Consider the following 20,749-nt stretch of genomic DNA (forward strand, 5'->3'; position numbering starts at 1 on the left):
TGTATTATTTTTGTTCATGCTGCTCTCAGGAAGGAGATGCACACAATATACAAACTAAATATACTTTTTATTAGCAAGGCTTTTAAAGTACAGTCTTGCATCCATCAGCTTAGCTGAACACAGTTTCAAGCAGGTTGGATTACTTCATGCACCACTGGAAGAGAGGACAGATGCTGTTTCTGTACAGAAACACCATCCTCAGCTTTAGCTTGCATCAGTTTCAGCTGACTTCCTGTCTTTCCCCCATCAGCTGGGGAAGCTATGGTATTTTTTTTCTTTTACAGGACTACCAACATATTTTCCTTCTCACTGCTGAAGATTATGCTCTATTTTTGACCTCTCACACCCATGAGAATCCTCCCAGCTTTCATTGTACACTTTAACTAGAGTCTTCTCTCAGGGCTGGTGCAGCAGGGTGGGTGGCAGGGCTGGCCTCTCCTGTGTCATTGCACTAATTCCTATAATCTAAAAAAGCATTTGTCATCAGCTTCAGTGTCCTGTCTGCTGACCTCCAGTCCTTCACCACGTTCCACATGTAGAAGCCTCTACACCAACTTCACCTGGTACATCAGTTATAAGATCTACCCCCACCCAGATCTCCTAGCATCAATCCGTTCTGTAAAGAAAGCTTTTTGTGCTTGATGATTAAACTGTCTCTTCCCCATCACTTTCCCTCCCATACAACTTCCCCTTCTCTTGCTCCACTCAAGTTCCTGAATCTACCCACAACCACATTTGGCCACTCCAGTGTTTGGCTACTTCTGACTGCACCCTGTTTGTGCTGCTGTCTTCGAACCTAATCCAAACGTGGCGAAACCTGCATCAGCTGCCCGACCACTGTATTCCTCACTCCTCTTTGTACAAGTCTTTCATGACCACATACTAGTGAGGTAAATCTGATTTTTGCCAACCATTTCCCAGTCTCCCCAACCAGCAACTTGCCCTGCCACTTGCTTCAGCACTCTGCTCGCATCCTTCTGCCCTAGTTTTGACCATTGTAATCTCCCTCAAGCATCAGCTACAGCACCAGATCCATACAAGAACTTCTCTTCCCCCTTTCTGAACACAACAGCACTCTGAACACCTTTGCCTCTCCACAGTTCCCTCCCCCCAAGAGTTCCCCACTTCTCTGGACCGGTAATTGCCTTCTTTCAGCTGAAACTCTTCCTGTATTATTCCTTTAGACTTTCATCTGTCATCAGTTTTCACACATGAAGATAAAACAAGCTTCACATGCATGCCTCTGGTAGGTGCTATCATCTAATCAAGGCTGAGGTTTTGCTCACAGTTCAAAAGGAGAATATATTTAAGCTGACAGCAGATATTCTCTACAAGTTGTTTATGCTGAACATCTGAAAAAGGGGATGACCCAAACATACTTCAGCAAAAGCAGAAATAGTGAGGCACAACACATGGAAATGTTTACTTAGTACCTCAAGCTCCAGATACATCATGTGTGAGCAAAAAAACAAGGGTGGGAGAACATAAAAGGTTAGCTCTGCATTTAGAACTGCAATTCGACAACCAGAATACCAGAACCAACAACAACGGGCAAGGTTGCAGTACTGACTTTCCAAATTTTGCCAAGCAGATATAAGGTAACGGGATCAGTTATTGGAAAAGGGCATCTCAGTGTTCACATAGAAGCTGGTCCTAGAATTAAAAGTGAATCACTTCCCTCTGCTCAGAGCAACCCTCAGAAGTCTACCAAATCTATCATCTCCTTGTCCCTAGCTTTAGATTGTGGGCAACTTCCTTATATATCCATTAAAAAAATAAAAATACATATAATGAAATGCTGGGATTCTATACTATTTTGTGTTATGTTTTCATTGTCTTCATGCTGGCATAGAGGTCTGCAGAGGGTGTCCAGGAACAAAGCTGAATTTCAGTTTGGAGCATCCACTGTAGACAACGCAGGCTGATGTATGCACATTGCTACTGATCTCATAATGGGGAGAGAGAGGAAAAAAATGCAAATTTGATGAAATTATGATATGGATCCATAATGGATCTCCAAAACAAGTTGATTCAAAATGATAGGAGAGCTAAGAATATGAAGAGTCTTTTTTTTTTCTCCTCTCTACTATGGTCACCAGGTTGTAAGAGTTGGGCTTAATATGCCCGATGAGCACAAAATAATCTTTGTTGGAAAGTCACCCAATATGCAGATGGGTGTAACGTGAAGTCAAGTTCAGGGTAATAAGCTTGCTTGAGCTGAAATGTTCCATAGTGCCTGCAAAGACAAAGCCATCTTTAGAAGAGTGCTTAGACTCACTGTAATTACTAAATTATATTGTATCCCAATCCTTGTTCCTTACACCAGATCTGTGGTCCCACACTTCCTAGTGCAACTCAAGCTTTGAGAATTAGCTGAACTCAACCAGCCCAGAAGTGCACCATATTCCCCAAAAGACAGTGTTGTCTTTCAGAAAAACAGGAATTCATAACGCAGCACCTAACTTCAAATTTGTCAACCCAACTGTCACCAAAGCCTTGTCGTCTGTCAAAAATAAAAAATTGTTTCTACTAAATAGAACGTATTATGGTCATTTCAAACAAAGCATGTATTTTCTTTTGGGTCAGGCAAGAAAAGGGAGAAGTGGATATCCAAAAGACACTTTATCAGTTGAACTACTGTGCTCCCATCTTGCTCTCACCCAGAAAAACAAACAAACAAACAACAAAAAACACTGATAAAAACAATCTTAGCCAGAGTGTTCTGAAATATGACCTAAAATAAAACCTAACAGTATAAATCTTCCAGCATTTTTTGTTCCATAACTTTTTCAAAATGAAATCATTACTGGGTTTTATTATCCATATGTGATCAGCTGCCCTTAAGGTACATGTGTGCTACCTCATGCAGTTTAGAAGCAGCTGTTATCTAGCAGCTTTAAAGCCAAGACTCCACTATTGCATGAAAATACCAGCTTTGTTTCTCACAAATGGAAAATATGGCATTGTATCAGAGCAACCAAGACTCGTCTCTTCGCACATCACCTTTCGGATCAAGGCTTAGGGCTTCCCACATGTTGCACTTCAGCACAACCTCCCTTAGGAGCCCATTAAAAACATATGGCAACAGGTTAGACTAACAAGTCCAGCACAACTCCAGCTCAATGTCACAGCTTGCGTATCTAGATAGAAGAGGATGGGAGGAGACCAAGAGCCTGTGAGTACTACAGGGGCTTGCTTTGGCACCTATAGTTTTTCAGTTAATATTGATCAGGTTCTATACTGTTTTCCTGCTGGTTTCTCACTGGTCATTACTTGTTATTAGAGAGGACTCAGAAGCTGATAGATCTTACACCCTTTTTCTTCTCTCTCAAGAGCAGCTTGCCTAAAAACAGGTTTTAATGAGGTAAATTCCTTTCCTCCCCTTCTATGGGCTGTGCAAGCCAGGCCTTCCTCAAAGTCTGGGCCTTGTTCAAAGCTGGAAGAAATTAAATACTACAGTTTCCTGGCTCTTACCCTTTTTTCCTCATTCTCAAGCTGCATGAAAACCTACAGCCATCTCCTACAGAATTGATGTTTTTCGTTAGGCAACCATCACACTAAGAATAATCATTAAAGAGGCACCTACACAACAGGCCATGGTGTACCTTGACAACAACTGCAGTGCTGAGGACCCACGGCCGTGGGATGCTCTTTGGTGTCCCTTACTCAATGTATAGGCTCTGTTTCTGGAGCCTATGCACCTGGCTCCTATGCTCTTTCTTGGCAAGCCAAGGTTGCCAGCTCCAGGCCATTCATTTACTTCAGAGCCAGAACAGGCTGACGTTGCTGTCACCACTCCGTGGGCTGTTTGCAGAAAGGACTCCTGCACTGATTCAGCAGGGCAAAATGAAGCCATGCTTTTGTGGAAAATGCTTTAAGCACAAGTTGATCAGCTACCGGATGCCAAAAGCTGTGCAATTTCTTACCACAGTTAGGTGCGTCCATGAGGAGTTGCCCATTGTTAAACAACTACATCCTAGATGGATTGTTAGGGAAATCAACTATGACAGGCCTTAGCCCCCAGTCCAACACAGCTGGATACTAATTAAAATAATCTTAATAATTTAGTTAGGAGATGCATTCAGCATTAAGAACCAAAGTCAACTACAAAAGATATTTTCCCACACTAGCCTTTTACAAAATACACAGCATGGTTAACGTACCTTTATAAATTCTGTAAATCCAAATAAAATTCCTTTAGTTAAAAGTTACATTCTTCCCGTGTATCAGTAATAACGCTGAAGTAATAAGCATCCTTCTTATTCACACAGTATATGAAAGCTTATCTTTCTCACTGAAAGAAGAGCTGAAGGAAGCACACAGTTTCCCTGTTGGGAACTATTATAGCATAAAGGAAATTCAAATATATATATATATACACATTCTTTTTGAAATCTGAGAGAACACATTTCCCCAAAAGAGCTATCCAGTGCCAACATCTAATTCATAATAAATAGAGTAATTACCATAATGCTTTAGGTAAAACTATCTTAAGGTAAAGCTATCCTAACCAAGTTAAATTATTTTTTACGTCTTATTCTTACAGCCATACCTAAGTGGAGAGCAATGGAAACATCTCCCAGATAGTCAGAAACCCAAATGTCAGAAAGTCCAGCTGCAACTTTAAAACTAGCAATTTCTAGAAGAAACAGGATGATTTTTAGTACAGCTTCAGTCAAAAGTGATTTTATACTGGCAGACTAATAAACTCGACCACTGAGAAAATTGCTCTGCCCAGCTAACATGTCTTACTATTTTATCTCAGAGGTACTGAGAAGACTGACAAAAAGAGGAAAGCAATTAAAGCTCAAGGTATTATAATGCTGCTGGGAAAGTTACCTGTACAATGGGCTGGACAAAAATTGCTCACGTTGTTTGTTGCTGCCATGAGTACAGCCCATGAACAGCTGCAGCAGCTGAGGCTAGGGATTTGGCTGTTTGGACCTCTTCGTTCTTTGCTTCCCTTGTTTTGTTGGCATTTTGTTTCAGGTGACAAAGGGATATGCTCTAACATGCTGCAGTATGTCGTATTTAGAAATATATATTTATACAAAAACTGAAGGAATTTAATCACAGTGCAGATGTATTCCCGATATATTAACTGCCATAAAGTTCTGTAATCAAGTATTTATCACTTGCAACACCAATTCTCAGTTGAAATGATTAGGTATCACAGTTTTAAGATAGATTTATATATACATACAGTTTCTGCTAAAGAAGGCTAATTATAGAATTTCAATTCATTTATAAATAAGCCTAAGATTTAGCATAATTAAAGCCAGCTTAAATCAGTATAAGAAAATCTTAACTACTGAAAATGTATGGTTAAATTCAACCTTGTAGGCAATACAGAAAATAAAGTCTGCCTTTCTTATGTTTGCATTTATGCAATTCAGTTGGCTCTAAACTAAGATTAATCAGTAGTAGAATCATTTCATAATGACTTTTGCCCTCCACTGAAAAAAGTCATTTTAATCTTTGCATACTCAGCTTTGTCAACTATAGTCTGTGCAAGTCTGATTACCTTACTCAGACACATAAAAGCCAGCAGTAGTCACAGAACCCAGTAACTCAGTTGGCACAGAATGCAGGCATTTGTTGCATATAGGTATCTACAACTTGGGGAAAATAAGCTGGGATACCAGCAAGCACTAGTAGTTTCACAAAGTCTAAGCCTAAGACTTACTTCCTTTAAAAATCTGCTCAAGTTCTAGCATGGAGATTTTAATCATGCACATACGGTATCTTAAACTATGAGATATTCTTCAACACAGAATGAAAATGAAAACCAAATGAAAAACTAGATGTAGTACCATCTGTTCAATCACAATGGACCTGAATTAAAGTGTGTGGTAATGAATCAAAACCAAGCAATTAATCTACTGAGAGTTCTAGATGATAATTCTCTAACTGGCTGTTGCTTATCTTGCTACAGCCAATAACCCTAGAACATGTTTAGGTAAACAAAAATCCAGGCCTTACATTATGGAGCAGAAATGCAAAACTTCAGAGGTAGGTACATGTTAAACCTTTGTATTTTATAGCAAACTAGTATTTTATATGAACTATGTTTGTTTTCTTTAAGCTGGCTGCAAGTATAATCCTTTTCCATGACATTTCAAAAAAAAAAAAAAACAAAAAAAAACCCTGCAAAGCAAAATAGTTTGTGTTATGTGCTGATCTAGGAGGAAAAAACAACCAGTACTTGGCCAAATGGGAGACACTAATAACTACCACCCACCTTCATCACTCAAGTGATCCCATTCAGTCTTCCTGAGCTAAAAGGCAAAAAATTGAAAAGCTTTCTCATGTACTTAGATTTCTTTTTCAGTAGTACACTATTCATTATATTGACACTGTAATAAGAGCACTTACATCAGTACTTTATTGTTTATGTTGATGAGTATTCTCAGAACATACACATCACTGAAGGGGAACATCTCACGTCAGTCTTTCTGCACTCACCAAAATCTAGGCATAGTGTGAAAAAACATGAATGAATCGTCAAATCATGCACTGAAGATTAAACTGGAATGCCTGTTCTTTTATTCCAATTTCCAAGTTGAATAATTTGGAACTGTTGACCAATACTTCTCTGCTTAGAGAAATCCTTTTTATAGTAAAACCATTTTACTAAGTGCTCATTCTTTCTGCGTTACTATGGCAAATAAATAAAACCCTCACTTCAAACAGAAGGCTCCAAATCTGCTTTGGGACCAAGAATCACTTTGTACTAGGAGTCTTCTGCTTTTAAAAATTATCTTAATTTCAGGATAAGAATATTTTGTCAGGTTTGACACTACAAGATAAACTCACTCTGGCATGCATTGCTTTTCCCAGAGGAAGTCTGCTCTTTCAAGCTGAGCAAGAGATGACAGGCAGGTCAATAGAAGTTAGTCTCATTTTCTGTTTCTCTGGAAGTAATTCCAGTGGAGTAGAGATCAGTTGTAACAGCAGATCACATTTTTGTATTTTGAAAAGGAAGTATAGTGGTATTAGCATCCTTTACCAAACAATACAAGTACAGGTTACTTGTATACAGAAATATGACTGCTAACAACTTTTGCTGTCAGTACTTTGTTAGACTACGTCTAATTTCGTATGTGAAAGTTTCTAAAGCCTTATTTAAGGTACCCCATCACCTCCTCCATCCCCACTTTCAATCAATTCATGTTTCTTCTTTTGTCTTATTGCCAAGCATCGTGCAATGCCCAGTGCACCTCCTTTTAAAAACCGTACAAAATTGTCTCCAACCAGAGGACCTAAAGCAAAGAGGTTTGCTTCTTTAGTGCATTCATAAGTATATGGATCAATCTCTATAGGATTCCCCTTGCATGTGATGGGCTGATTTAAGTGATGACCTATGCTATGTCCTTGGTCCTTCAGAAAGAAAAGATTTGGGTGAGAACCTATCAGAACTAAGGCTACAGAAAACTTCAGAATTTTCTTCAGTCCAGAGGCACTCTGAAGAACACATTTCATTTCAGGCTTGAAGGAAAGTACATTGTGTTCAGGGAAACTAGTGTAAGCAGAATGCAGATTAGAGTCCACAGTGTGTGACTGAGTACACATCATATGATAGACCTTATGGTATTCAGGGTAAAGCTTTTTAGGTAACTGTTTGAAAATCAGGCTTGTATCAGTAACTCTTCTACGGAACACGTGAATTACTGGGATGTTGTTGTTGTAGGCACACAGTACTGCATCAGCTGCTGTAAGTCCGGCACCCACAATTAATACAGGGTCTGCTTTCCCACGTAGCTTTCCTTTGCTGATAGCAGCCCCAAAGTCAGACATGGAATGAAGCACAAACGGGAAGTCTTCTCCTTCAACTTGTAGTCGGCCAGGAGAATCAAAGCTTCCAGTGGCAAGAGCCACATTCTCAGCAAAGAGGCAGAAGGGCACATGAGAACCATCCGTCGCTCGCTGATAACCTCTAACTTCCCAGTTTCGCTTGATCAGTGATTTCTGTCCATCTTCCATTTCCAAATGCTGCGTTGAAATATCTTCACTAAGTTGACTTCTATTTTCATCATCCTCTCCTCGATAAAGCCTGGATACTGATGTTATATAAACATTGTCTCTGAAATTCTTCTGGAGGCCCATGACTTTAACATAGTGTTTATAATAGCAAGCAATTTCTTCTGGCATTACGCGGTCACTCTTTATATTTCTGAAACAGAATTGAATGGTTCCAGTTAATATTAACACCTTAACAGTAGTTTCAACATCATATATGATATAATACCTGACAGTCAGATGTAAAAGGATTGAATCTGTTCAGTTTAACTACAGAGTTCAATATATTTGAACTTAGTTTTATTCGCTGTCTTGATTCCTGATATACAAGACAAGTTTCTTTTTTTTTTAAATAATCAACTCTTTTCATTGTAAAGTGCTAAGGTGATGAGCAAATTAAGCATGAATACCCTGTATCACAGTAGTCCTATGTGGAAGCATTTTACAAAGCCAGTTTAACATCATGACCACCAACAATATAATACTGGCTAAACAGTACTCAATGACAACATACAAATTACTTAGTTACTTGAAGTAGGTGCTAACTTTAAAGTATATTGAAGACTACTCAACTCAAAAGACTTCTCCTTTTAGTACAGGTAAGCTCAGTTAAGGATCAAAATAAGTAGTTCTGTATCACAGAATTAAGTCCCACAGAAATGAAAAAAGCAAGCCTCACACAGAACCTTAATACACACGTGAATAGGATTACGATAGTCAAATGCCCAATAAAAACATTCTTGCATTGGAATCCTGGTATTACATCTATGCTTTTCATGTTTATTGATGTATTTACAACAAATTTAAGCTGAAAGTATAATTGTTTTGAACAGCTGCATGAATTTTGCTGCTTCTTTAGAAGCAAGCTCTAAGAAGCCAAAAGTAGTGAACATTGGGTAGCCACAGAATTATACTCTGAAGCATGTTTACAAGAGATTGGGTTACTTACCCTAATAGATTAACAAAACAGTAACCTGAACATTTAAAAGTACATACACTAATAAATATCTCATCAGGTTTTCAGAGAGGTTGGATGCAAGTGTGACACCTGTTTTAAGGAAACCATTTTGCACAACTACAAGTTTTAATCATCTATGTTTTTTAATATGCTTGTTTAATTGTAGTAAAGCTGGTCAGCATTTCTTTTTTTAGTATTGTTGAAAATTATAATATCAACAAATTAGCTTCAGATAATAAGCAGCTTATGGGATTTCAGTTCATACGGAGGCAAGACTACTGTCATTATCTAAGAAAGCGATTAAAGAACAAAGGTACAGTTTCTCTACTGTGTTGTCCTGAAACGAGTAACAGTCTGCTCAAACACACATGCCCAATTCAAAACAACAGCTTCCTTTAATTAGAATTAAGTCAGGAAAATTGAAATTTTATGAAGAGCCTATGCACAGTTCATCTACTGACACAGGCATTTGTGAACTAATTGTATCCTTGAAGCAAAGGCCATGGAATCATACAAGACAGTATTTTTTTTTTAAAATGTTTTCCAAGGAATTTACAATAAAATAATATTGAGAAGTAATGAATTATTCTCAACAATACAACTGATAGCAACATTTTAGATGCTGCAGATTTGTCTGTAAAGCAAAAGCTGAAAAATACTGACTTCCTGAATTACAAGAAAGCTACCGTGCAGAGCAACTTAAGTGACATCCACAGTGAAAGAGGAACTTGTGATACTTCTGTAGATTTTAAATGCCTAAAGCTACTTACAGTAACAGCACTTATTTGAGAAATGTTGTTAAAACACAACATTGCTAGTATGTATGCTTCTGATGCACTCAAAACCATTATTCTGTCCAACCACTGTCAATTTTCTTTCGAGTGCACACAGCAGTATCATTTCTAGTGCCATCAGGCAATTAAATAAACTAAGAAAGAAGCATTCCTGTAAACAGTGAAGCTTGAATGTTTTCCAGTTCTTAAAATAGTGTTGTCTATCTTACAGCAACTGTATGTTTCCCGAATACATTATGCAGCATCTCTACCTGCGCTTGCTAGCTGCCCACTCCTTAAAGGTGAGCCCGGGAAGTTCCATCCAGTCTCCAAAACTGATTGTTAGCATAGAGCCTTCCATGGACTAAGGAAGAAAAACAAGAGGCATGACCAGATACATTTCAAACGGATACTTTTATGTAAAAGTAGAACAAGTGAAAGGGAAAATAAAAGCAAGTTATTTATAAAAACACAAAACAAGAGAAAAGCATAAAAGCAACAGGATGAATACATTAAGATTTAAGATTTTGTATAACAGCAGCTGAAAACAATATGAAAAAAGAGAATATTCTTTAGTATAATTAAATTTAAACTAATAAAAAACGTAAGACAGCAGTCATGGTGATGATTCCCAAAATTAAGGGTAATGTTTCATCTCTAACATACTTGACCTTTGGTAAATGAAATTGCCATTACCATCTAAAACAACCTTAGCAAGACAATTCCTAGACCATAAAATTATCAAGTTACCATCCAGTAATATAAAATATTTACTCACATGCCAAGCCCCACCAGGTGGTCCTTTACCAAGCACTATATGAGGAATATAATTATGTTGCTCTAGCTTCCAGTGCAAAACTGGTGGGTAGTCATACCCGAAGTCAGCATCAGGATGCAGGAGTGTATCAAAAAGCACAGCAACTGGGTTTGAAGAGCGTCCTTCGAGGCCTTCAGACAGGTACTCTAGATCCTGAAGTACAAGAGTTACAACTTTCACTGTTTATCATGCTGTTCTGATGTACAGAAATTGAATTTGATGTACGAACACCACAATTAGTTCAAGTTGCATTTTAAGTAGAAATATGTAGCGTAGAAATTAAATCAGAAGTTTTTAGAAATAACGACCATGATTCAGTTCTTCTCTAACTTTTTATATTATAGATTTCTGCCATTTGAGAATTATGTGGTAGTGCAGTAATACCAAGGCAGGTCATTATTTGAAAAATTGGGACAAACGTTCAGAGAACAGAGTAACTTAATACCATTTATATTTATAGGTAACAGACTGCTTTTAACAGAGAATTGCTAGTATTTCTAGGAGTCTCATTTTGACAAAGCAAAAAGGGAACCTAAAAACATCGTTTTAAAGATCAAGCAGAAAAGGGTCCTCTGACTGCTCGTGTAGTTCTAACAGCAAGTTTATTTTATTTTGAAATAATGGCAGTACTGGAAATACTGATTTTAAAAATTAATTAGAATTAGACTTGTTTTTACAAAGCAGTTCATCTTGAGAACTATTTCTAGAACATTCTAAAATGTTTTCATATTTCAGCATCTATTAGCCAGCCACATTTTCCTATTTAGAAACACTGTGACGCAGTGGCAAATGTTTGAAAAAGAGAATAAAAACCTGAAGATAAAAATGTCTTTTTGCTGACAAAGACAAGTTTGGCTTCCAAAACTGGGAGAACATATAGGGGAGTGAGGGAGGATGAAGTATATGAAATACCTATAGCCAAAAGCTAAGTCAACCTACTTTCCAGCCAGAAAACAAACCTTGAAACTGCATTGCATGCAAATGGCAGAGCACTAAAACCAAAAAGCCCCAAACCAAAGTCAACCAACCTCAACTTCCCCATGACGTGTGTTTATATTTCAAAAAATTTATAGTCACATGGGCAATACACTCGCTGACTGCACAGTGAGTAATCAATCAGCAGTGTGATGAGATGAGTAGAAAATGATAATACAGAAAACAAATGGGGAGAAAAATAAAGGAGAAGATTTAACTGTTCAGATGGAATGGGAAAATCAGATGTATACAAGTATAGCAGACACCAAAAAGCAGCAGTTGTAAAGTTGTGAACGCAAACAGTTAAGGATGCATACTGTTCAGAAAAGAAAAACGGTTTACATGTCCCTAATGGTAAAAAAAAAAAAAAAAAAAAAAAAAAAAAAAAAGAAGTCTTAATGAGAACTGTATTATTTGGGAATATTTTGATTTAAAGACCAAAGAATACATGTTGCTAATGTACTTCAACAATAGTGCCCAAATGTTCCAGGACATGAAAGCAAGAATTCCTGGGTCAGCTATTCACTGACCAAGTGATGCTTTAGACACTTTTGGCAAGTAATAAAAACACAACAAAGGGCAGATTGTAAAACCAAAAACCACCACAAACAAGGAAAAATCCCTAAAGGACCACAAAAACATCACAAACACACACCAGCCTTGGATCAAGTGATTATGAATTAATGTCATTTAAATCAACAGAAGAACAAAGTAACTCATTAATGCTTTAGAAACATGATAATCTAGCTGGGCTGGTTATGTATAATTTTTTTCTGCAATCCACTTTTTTTTATTTTTGGATACCCACTTCTTAAAATGTACTGTTTTTAAACTGAAGTGTCCTATGTGTAATTTGTTACGAGCCACTGAAGAAGGTATATACTGCTCTTTATTTTACAGGTAAGAAAAGCAGAGGCCAATGAGTGAAGCTAGTTGTTTGAGGCCACACAGCTTTATTGTTATCTAATTCTTTGTGGGGTGAGAGTGTTTAGGCCTTTTTCATCCACAGCACTACTTGTGTAAGCTGCAAAAGCATTTTAAATAGGATCATTAAAGAAAGACTACTGTTTCATAATCTAGCTTGTAGAACAAAAAGATCCGGACGAGATGGCAACAAAAGCTTACCTGATCAACAATGGAAAGATGTCGAGCTTCTTCTAGTTTTGTATGTAGAATGGGGTTTGGATGTACAGCTTCAGGAGACAAATATGGCCTGTACCCAGACAGCAAGTACGAAAGACAAATTCCTGAAGGTCCATTTCCTAATAAAGAAAGAAGTAACTGTTTTAGAAACTCTAGGTTATTGACAGTTTTAGTAAGTACTGAAATCTTTTTGCTGCTTATTCGATGAAAGTAGTATAATGCAACACAATTTGATTCAAAGCACCTTATAATCCTCATAGGAAAATAAAGCCTGACACAGGAATTTCCTCCAAATAAGCCAAGCACAATCTTTTTCAGGTAAGAAATGTATGTATGACCGTTTTACACTATGAAAAAAATGCACATAAAGTGATTTAGTAATTCAGTATGTCAGATTCACTGTTCTAGTGTGAAAATGATCTGATGGAAGGGATCTGCTCTACATGTCAATCACAGTAATACCTGAGTATTGCTACCGCCTTACAACTTTGTGTTCCCACTTCCACTATATACCGTAAGACACAAAAGAAAGACAACCTGGAGTATGCACTCTTTAGGTCTACCCATAAAATAAAAAGAAGAAAAAAGCAGAAAGCTGTAGATGGTGTAAGTCAGCACAAGAAATTATATATACAGCATAAGGTAAAAACATAGTAGATGTAGTAAAGTACAAGAAACGTTTAAAACCATATTCAGCAGTATGTTTAAGAGCAACAATATAAATTCAAGCTTTCTATATCCCCTTCATTTTATAGCTTTTTACAATTCATTTATGTGAATTATTGTAATTTTAATAGGCTAACCTACTTTCAAATGGTTATTAAAGCTGTGAAATGGATGGAACCAAAATGTTACTGTACGGTAAATATTTCTATTTGTTTGACTAGTATTAGACAAAGCAGGGGATCACATTTTAACGTGTGAATATAGAAATAATGTTCATGTTGCAAGGTCAAATATTAAAATCTAGGGAAAGCTTATGTCATAAAAGAATACTTAAGTTCTGCAGAATAGCACAAGCGACTCTGAACTGGTATTTCTATCGCTCCTCTTCCTCATTAACTGAATGAAAAGCACAGTGTTCTCCTAATGAGGCGCTATTCAGTATTTTGCATTTGTTTTCCATCTAGAGTGGCATGCATGGTATTTACTACACGCTATTCAAATTCTAGGCTAAAGTTAGCCATTTATTCATGCTTTTATATAGCACTCATTGTTAGGATGCTAGCTTTTATTTCCTGTCATTCCAACTCTTGATCTCTAGAGTTCACCCTTTGCCTCCTGTTCCCCATTATCTCTGGGCACATTGTTTCCATCTTCTGTTCCCAGTCCCACTTCAATGCCTGTCTCTTCATTTTTCTGATTTTTCAGTCCTCAAATTCCCCAACAGTTTACTCAAACCATGTTTCACCTGTCCATGAGAAGAAGGCTTACTAACAGGTGAAGTCAAAGGCTGATTCTTCTAGTCAGCGTTCAGTGAAGATGTTTTTCCATGAGCCTAGAACCTGCACTACTATGGGAGGCTGCAGTGTGCCTTAAAGGCTCTTACACCAACCTATTTTATGCACCAGTACATGGATGCGGAAGTGCCTGTGCAGTGTAAGAGCCATAAGGCAAAGAAGGAAAGCTGTGGTTTTCCACCACAGGGATCTTCAAGCTGCTATTTATTGTTATACACCAAATCTAAAAGCAAACAATCAACTTCAAACATAATTACACAGACTTGTCATTCAGATGAAAAATTAAGACTATATTGTGTTTACACAGTAATGATCAAAACCAGTGCAGATGACAAAGTTTAGCACAGAATATCTTTTAGAGTTAGCACTCTAGCATCAAATTCTAGAATTTCAAGTCATTCAAATACAATTTACCAGTTTCTTCCCAATTTCTTGAGCAAAAGAAGTACAAGCCAGAAGCTACTTATAATTATCAGAGTAGCTTAGTACTCTTTACAGAACTACAATGCACTACAGAGCACAAGTTTAAGAATTGTATCTTAAACTAGTCATCATACAGGGGAGAAACAGAATGGTAAAGATGGTAAAGGGCAATAGAAGCCTTGTTCCACGGTGAGGTTGATTTATTACACATGCCATCTTTTTTCCATCTAATTACTGAAATAGCACAACAAGGACATCGCACTAGGAAGCTCAAATAAGGAACGTTTAACTCCAGCTACATAGGAATAGCACAGAGAAGATTAAACCAGTAGAGACTGCATTGGTGTGCATACACGTATGTATGAGGGACACATACACAACTCTTTGTGTGGTTCTACTACAATATTAAGACCCATTTAGATCCCTTCTAAGGCTTCTTCAGACAGCCAAACTTGGGATAGCAGGCTGCCCACGGAGATCAACCTGAGAAACTTCTCAAATGCATCTGTGAAACACCATTTGGGTAATGTATTTGTGTTTTTTACACACACACACACCTCAAGCAGATATAGTCAAGGCAGCTGTGTTTGGTACCAGCACATAGGAAAGCGTTCTAGGCAAAATAAGTATTGAGCACAGGTATTTGCATAACTTGTATTTGCAAAACTAAACAGTGAAAACTGAGTCATTAGCCATATGGCAAACCTATACTAAGGTTGATGAAATGCCAGGAAACTGTTGCTCTTCAATTATGATGCAGAACTCAGCAAGTGATTCACGTCTGTCACATCCACGTAAATGCGTTACATGAGCACTATTTTGAGCTGTCATGGAGAGCTTTGAGAACAGGCACTGTACAAACACCAGCCTTTCAAAGCTGAAGAGATTTACTGTGAACACATTGTGTCGAAACATTATTCTCTGGAATCTCTGCTTGTTTGCAGGTACAATTCAAGCTGTTGGTTTGCTTCAGTACCAACAGCTTTGAACTAGATTACTGAAAACCTCTTTTACTTCAGATCTTTTCTTTATCCTTTCATTGAGTCATGGCAGTAAGGAGCTGGTGAACAGCTGTTGCTGAAAAACCTTGGCCCAGTACAAGTCACCCTGGCAGTCTCAATTATGCTGCGTACCTAGGGAGCCTGCTCTACTCTGCTGTGCTGTCATTCAGCAAGATTTTACAAGTACAAGCCTTTAGCTATTTAATCAAGACAATGTGCATTGCTCTTAACTGGTTGAGCTGACACAGATTCGTTTTGGAAAAGATGGGACAACTTTCAGATGTCAGTGATGGATGCAACAGCAAAATACAACTAATGAACAAGGTTAGCGTTTAACCAATACACAGCACACATTTCACATTATGCTTTTGACTGTTTGTGTGACTCCACAAGTTTCTATCATTGCAACATCAACAGTCACCATGCAACCCGATGTAGACATGGTATCGTGTTAATCAAGCCCTACATTATCAATGCTAGGATCAAAACAGTTCTTCTGTTAAGACTCATGTATCTGCTGCCAAATAACACAGCTCACTTTGCCAAGTCACCATCTGAATTAAAATACACTCCGGTAGCAAGACTTTTAATATAATTTGATGTCACTGTTAATCATAACAACTTTATTTCTCTAATGAACTTCTTTACTGTAAGTACATTAAGCATTATTTATTTTATGCTAAATGACTTCATGCAGCAGGTTTATAAAGGCAACGGCAGTGACACAATTTCAAGAGTTAACAAAACAACTTACCTATTATTACTACAGGCAGAGTAAGGAGTGAGTCCCCAGGCAGAACAGTTTCTTCTATTAAAGGCATTCTTTTAATCTTCCTCCCAAGGCTGTCACCAAAATACTGGACGAAGGAATTCAAAAGCTGTCCTTCAGTTTCAGGGCTGCTGTAATTTCTAATTAACAAGGACAGATGGAAGAAAACTAAAAATGAAACAGTTGTAGTCGGAACAATTTCTTCAAAAATAAAGTTGCTTTTGACACTTTATTTGAAGAGCTACAGAATTAATGAAAACAAGACTAAAACAGATATGCTTCATCCAATCCACAAAATTTTTTACTCTTCAGCACAGCTTTTCTAACAGCAGATTTAAAATAAAAGTCTATTTTCTCCTAGAAGGTCTACAGCAGGATAACAAAAGGGACAGATGGCTCCACTGAGACACAGATTCCCAATTCGGTTTGCACAAAGCCAGAGTATCCAACAAGCATTATTTTGATCCACCACGCAGAAAACCTCATTTCTCATTATCCTTATCAAAAGGGGAGGCATACACTGCCTAGCCAATTAACAACAGTAAGGCCAGCCAAAGACTTGAAGGAGCAGCTGAGATACAACAGCAGGCATTCACACACCTTCCTACCTGCTGAGCAGCATAGAAAACTTCACATCAACAAATGTTTGGAAAGGTAGAAGTGAGGCTACTCGGAGTTGGTAGAGATTCAAAAATGGAGAGAATTGAAATTCCTACAAACCCTAGATGCAGCCTATGGTGTTTTAAGCACTCTAAGAAAATCCTTTAACAAAAGGAATCATCTAACCATGAAGTTAACAAAAGGAATTACTATGCCCCATTCAGGTCAGCTATTGTAGGATAGACTGTTTTCACCACTTGTCATTTTCTTAAGATTTGTCAGCTTTATGCAACACGCACTTGGGTTCCTCTCATAGTTCTTCACTCTAAACATGTTTCTATACTATGAAGACTTGTTTTTGATCATCTACTGCTTATTTAGTAGCTCTCTCTCAGTTCTTTCCAGGTCATTGAAGAAGCACACACTTCATCTGCTTAACTATAAAAGCAAAGGCAAATCAAAAATAATCTGTTATTGGCAGTTATTTTATTAAATCTTCAAAATACAGACTTGACTCCTTGATTAAAAATAATAATAATAATGCAATCTACAAGCCTAAACAGTTTTAATAAGAAATGTAAAGGAATTAACTTGAGTACAAGCACTCTGACTTATTTCCTAAGAATCTACATTTATTAAAGCCATTTTGGAATTTCAGGAATTATTTTCTACATGGGACCAAAAAGCAGAAGCTATCAATCCAACTCCCACAGCCACATAAGTGACGCACTGCCTAAACTCCCACAGCACTGAAAGTTCCCTTATGTATTTCAAAAAGACTTTCCTCAATGGAAAATGGAACTAAAGCTAGAGAGAGATGTAAAGGAATAGCAGCACCAGCACACAGTGAATACAGCTCTGTGATGGTTACAGTTCCTATGAAGTGGGGAAGCTATTCTGAAGTTGTATTTATTTCTGAAGGCAAGTACTCTATATCTGTACTTCCTGCACTACAGGAAAAAAAGTTTGCAAATTAGTGATTTGACTGAATTACCATCACACATTAGCTTCTCATGATAACAGAAATGCATAAAACACAAAGTCCAAGTTAGATTAAATTGAGAAGAAAGCAAAGAGAAGGCATTTAGTTATCATACTGCTTTTTTCATCTCTTTTTTTTTTTTTACACATAGGTACAGGCAGCCTGTATTATCTTCCAGCCTTTGCTCAAAGTTATCTAAGGTAACGCTATTCTATGCCTTGCAAAAGAGAGGCTTACAGAGAGTAGGCATGTTTTAGTGCCATTTTAATATACCTCCCCTGCTAGATGGAAGCTAGAAACACAAAAGAAACACTTCAAAACCTCTCTTACAGGATGCATGTGCAGCTTTATAGAATCTCTAACAATAAAAACACTGCAGCTTTGAAAGCTGGCTGCAAACTACCCGACAGGTTTAGTGAAGCTAACCTCGCACAGAAATGCCTGCATACAACACGCGGTTCCTCAGCTATTGTGCCTATGAAGCAGCAGATGAAGCACTGCTGTCAGGCGCGTGTCCTTCCTTTGTAAGGACATCATAACCCAAACCCGGTCAGACCCGGAGTTAGGACGTGAGTTTGTGGTCCCTGAGCCTTGAACAGCGCAAGCCAGCAAGTACTAGAAGTTTTTATAATATGAAAACTAGTAGGCAGCTTTGCAGTGGCGGGGATTTGGTGAAGATATCAATGCCTCTGGTCCTGCAGAGATGCCAGAGGGCACGGGGGTGACTCAGTGCCAACACCAGAGCTCACTCCAGCTCCTGGTCGAGCCTCACCACCTAACCGCAATAACTGCGCTACCGGGGTTCTGCACCTCGTCGTCATTTTTGCTTTTTAGTTAATTACCTTTAATTGATGCGGGGGAGAAATAAATAGTAGAAAACGCACAGTATACATGTAAACACTCTTCTCCCTTTGGAAGGAAAACGAATTAGCCTTTCAGCTGCCACACTTTACAGCAAGGCACAGCGCCGGAGGAGCCCTTTTCAGGGGGCACTCGTGCCGGACCCCAGCGCCCCGCGGACCTGGAGCAACAAACGCACACACCGAGCATCCTGCGGCGGGCGGATCACGGAAAACCCGTCACGGAATAAAACAAAAATAAAAATAAAAATAACCACGGTTCGGCCCCAAGCTCACGCTCCGCGGGGCGAATCTAACACCTCCGGGGCTATTATTTAATTTTATTTTAATCAAACGACTGAGGAGAGCGCTGCGCACCGCCAGCACCGGAGTGAAGCAGGAGCCGAGCCCCGGCCCCAGAAGCCGCCCGGGGAGCGGGCAGCCCCCAGCCCCTCGCCCCCAGCCCCTCGCCCGCCCCCCGTCGCCCCTCACCTGACGGGACCGGCCAGGGAGCAGCGGCAGCACCACACGGGCATGGGGGGCGCCGGCGGGGCCCAGCGGCGGGGCTGCGGGGAGGCGCCGGTCCGCGGCTCCCGCTCCTCCTCCTCCTCTTCTTCCTCCTCCTCCTCCTCCTCTTGCTGCTGCCGCCGCCACCACCTCCACCACCACCACAGCGGGCCCCGCTCGGCGCCGCGCCGCCCCTCCGCCCCGCTCGCCGGCCGCTGCGGCTCGCACGCCGAGGGAGGAGCCGCCGCCAGCACCGGGAGGGACGAAGGGGAAGGGATGGATGGAGGGAGGGGAGGAGGGCGCAGCTTCCTCCTGCCGGCCCCGCCGCGCCTCCCCGAAGGAGGAGGAGGAGGATGAGGAGGCGGCGCTCAGCGCCTCAGCGGCGGGTAGAGACCGCGGGCAGGCCCCCTGAGCCCGCAGCGGTTCCTTCGGTACCGGAGCAAGGCGCGGGCCGCTGCCTGCCCCAGCCCATCTCACCGCCCGCCGCCCCTCCTCCTCCGCCGCCGCCTTGCCCGCCCTCCCCGCAGGCCGCCCGGGGTGGCTGGGGCACGGCCCGGTGGCACGGGCACACCTGCGGGCGGTCCTCGGCCCGGAGCCCCCCGGGCGCCCGCCCGCCCTCGGGCCGTGAAATGGCGGCCGCGGGGCCCCGGGCTGAGGGACGCGTGAGGGGTGGGAAGGAGCGCCCCGTGCCCCGGCGTCTGGGCCCGCAGGCCTGTGTGTGCTGACAGACATGTGCGTAGGGAGAGCTGCTGCCGTGGTTCTGCTCGGAAACTTTAAAAAATAATAAATAAATAAATAAATAAATAAATGAGGTGTTGGTGCTCTTCACGCAGATTTTGAATCGATGGCAGGTGGGGGACACACAGCGAGGAAGGGCTGTGGTGTTCCTGAATTACCCAACGCCACAATGCCAACAGCCATCACCCAGCCTCTCATCCCGTCCTGCATGTCTGTTTGTGGCACAATCGGGTTTCACGTGTGAAACACACATGGGGGAATTAACAGAGCAGAAAGCTGACTGGATTACAAACTTCCCCAGCCACTAACATCCACCCATGTACAAGTACTTCATATACTTTATGTTATCTACTTCAAAATTTATTTTATCATCATAAATATTTTGCAGCTGCATATGCTTGCTTAGTGTTTGCCTAGTCAGAGTTGCTGCAGTTGGTGGGACCTCCCCAGTCCAAGCCCTCCTAAGCCCCAGTACCACGTCCAGGCAGGTTTTGAATATATCTCCAAGGACGGAGGCTCCACAGCCTTTCTGGGCAACCTGCTTGGGTGTTGAGCACTGTCACAATGAGAAAGTGCTTCTTTACGTGCAAGTTGAATTTCCTATGTTTTGATTTGAACCCATTGCCACTTGTTCTGTCCTTGAGCACCACTTGTGAAGAGCCTGGCTCTTCATTCCCTCCCATCTGGTATTTAAACACATGGTAAGTTCTCCTGAGTGGTATCTTACTCAGGCCCAGGTCTCTCC

The 20,749-nt window shown here is 40.1% G+C and overlaps 1 protein-coding gene across 2 annotated transcripts; it reads right to left on the reverse strand.

Moving 5' to 3' along the window:
• Positions 1 to 48: 48 nt before the first annotated feature.
• OSGIN2 (oxidative stress induced growth inhibitor family member 2) lies at positions 49 to 19,960 on the reverse strand. Of its 2 annotated transcripts, XR_011807427.1 has the most exons (7): positions 19,252 to 19,960; positions 16,324 to 16,478; positions 12,668 to 12,804; positions 10,529 to 10,720; positions 10,023 to 10,114; positions 6,376 to 8,173; positions 49 to 6,278 (listed from the first exon to the last, which is right to left on the reverse strand). XR_011807427.1 is itself a non-coding variant. In XM_027452445.3 (6 exons), exons 1-6 carry the CDS (start codon positions 19,293 to 19,295, stop codon positions 7,126 to 7,128), a joined length of 1,668 nt encoding a protein of 555 aa, XP_027308246.2. In that variant the 5' UTR covers positions 19,296 to 19,960; the 3' UTR covers positions 49 to 7,125. The 2 variants fall into 2 exon arrangements, 1 of the variants encoding a protein (XP_027308246.2); XM_027452445.3 differs by having other exon boundaries at positions 49 to 8,173.
• Positions 19,961 to 20,749: the final 789 nt, after the last annotated feature.

Source organism: Anas platyrhynchos, chromosome 2 (genome assembly GCF_047663525.1).
Source record: "Anas platyrhynchos isolate ZD024472 breed Pekin duck chromosome 2, IASCAAS_PekinDuck_T2T, whole genome shotgun sequence".
NCBI lineage: Eukaryota > Metazoa > Chordata > Aves > Anseriformes > Anatidae > Anas > Anas platyrhynchos.

Bases quoted from the DNA above. Each gene is read 5' to 3' on its own strand.
- OSGIN2 (XM_027452445.3), bottom strand. From the start codon at position 19,295: ATGCCCGTGTGGTGCTGCCGCTGCTCCCTGGCCGGTCCCGTCAG. The intron at 10,721-12,667 runs GTAAGCTTTTGT...CTTGTACTTCAG, and splicing joins ATCTTTCCATTGTTGATCAG to GATCTAGAGTACCTGTCTGA. The intron at 10,115-10,528 runs GTGAGTAAATAT...TTTCTTCCTTAG, and splicing joins CACCTGGTGGGGCTTGGCAT to TCCATGGAAGGCTCTATGCT.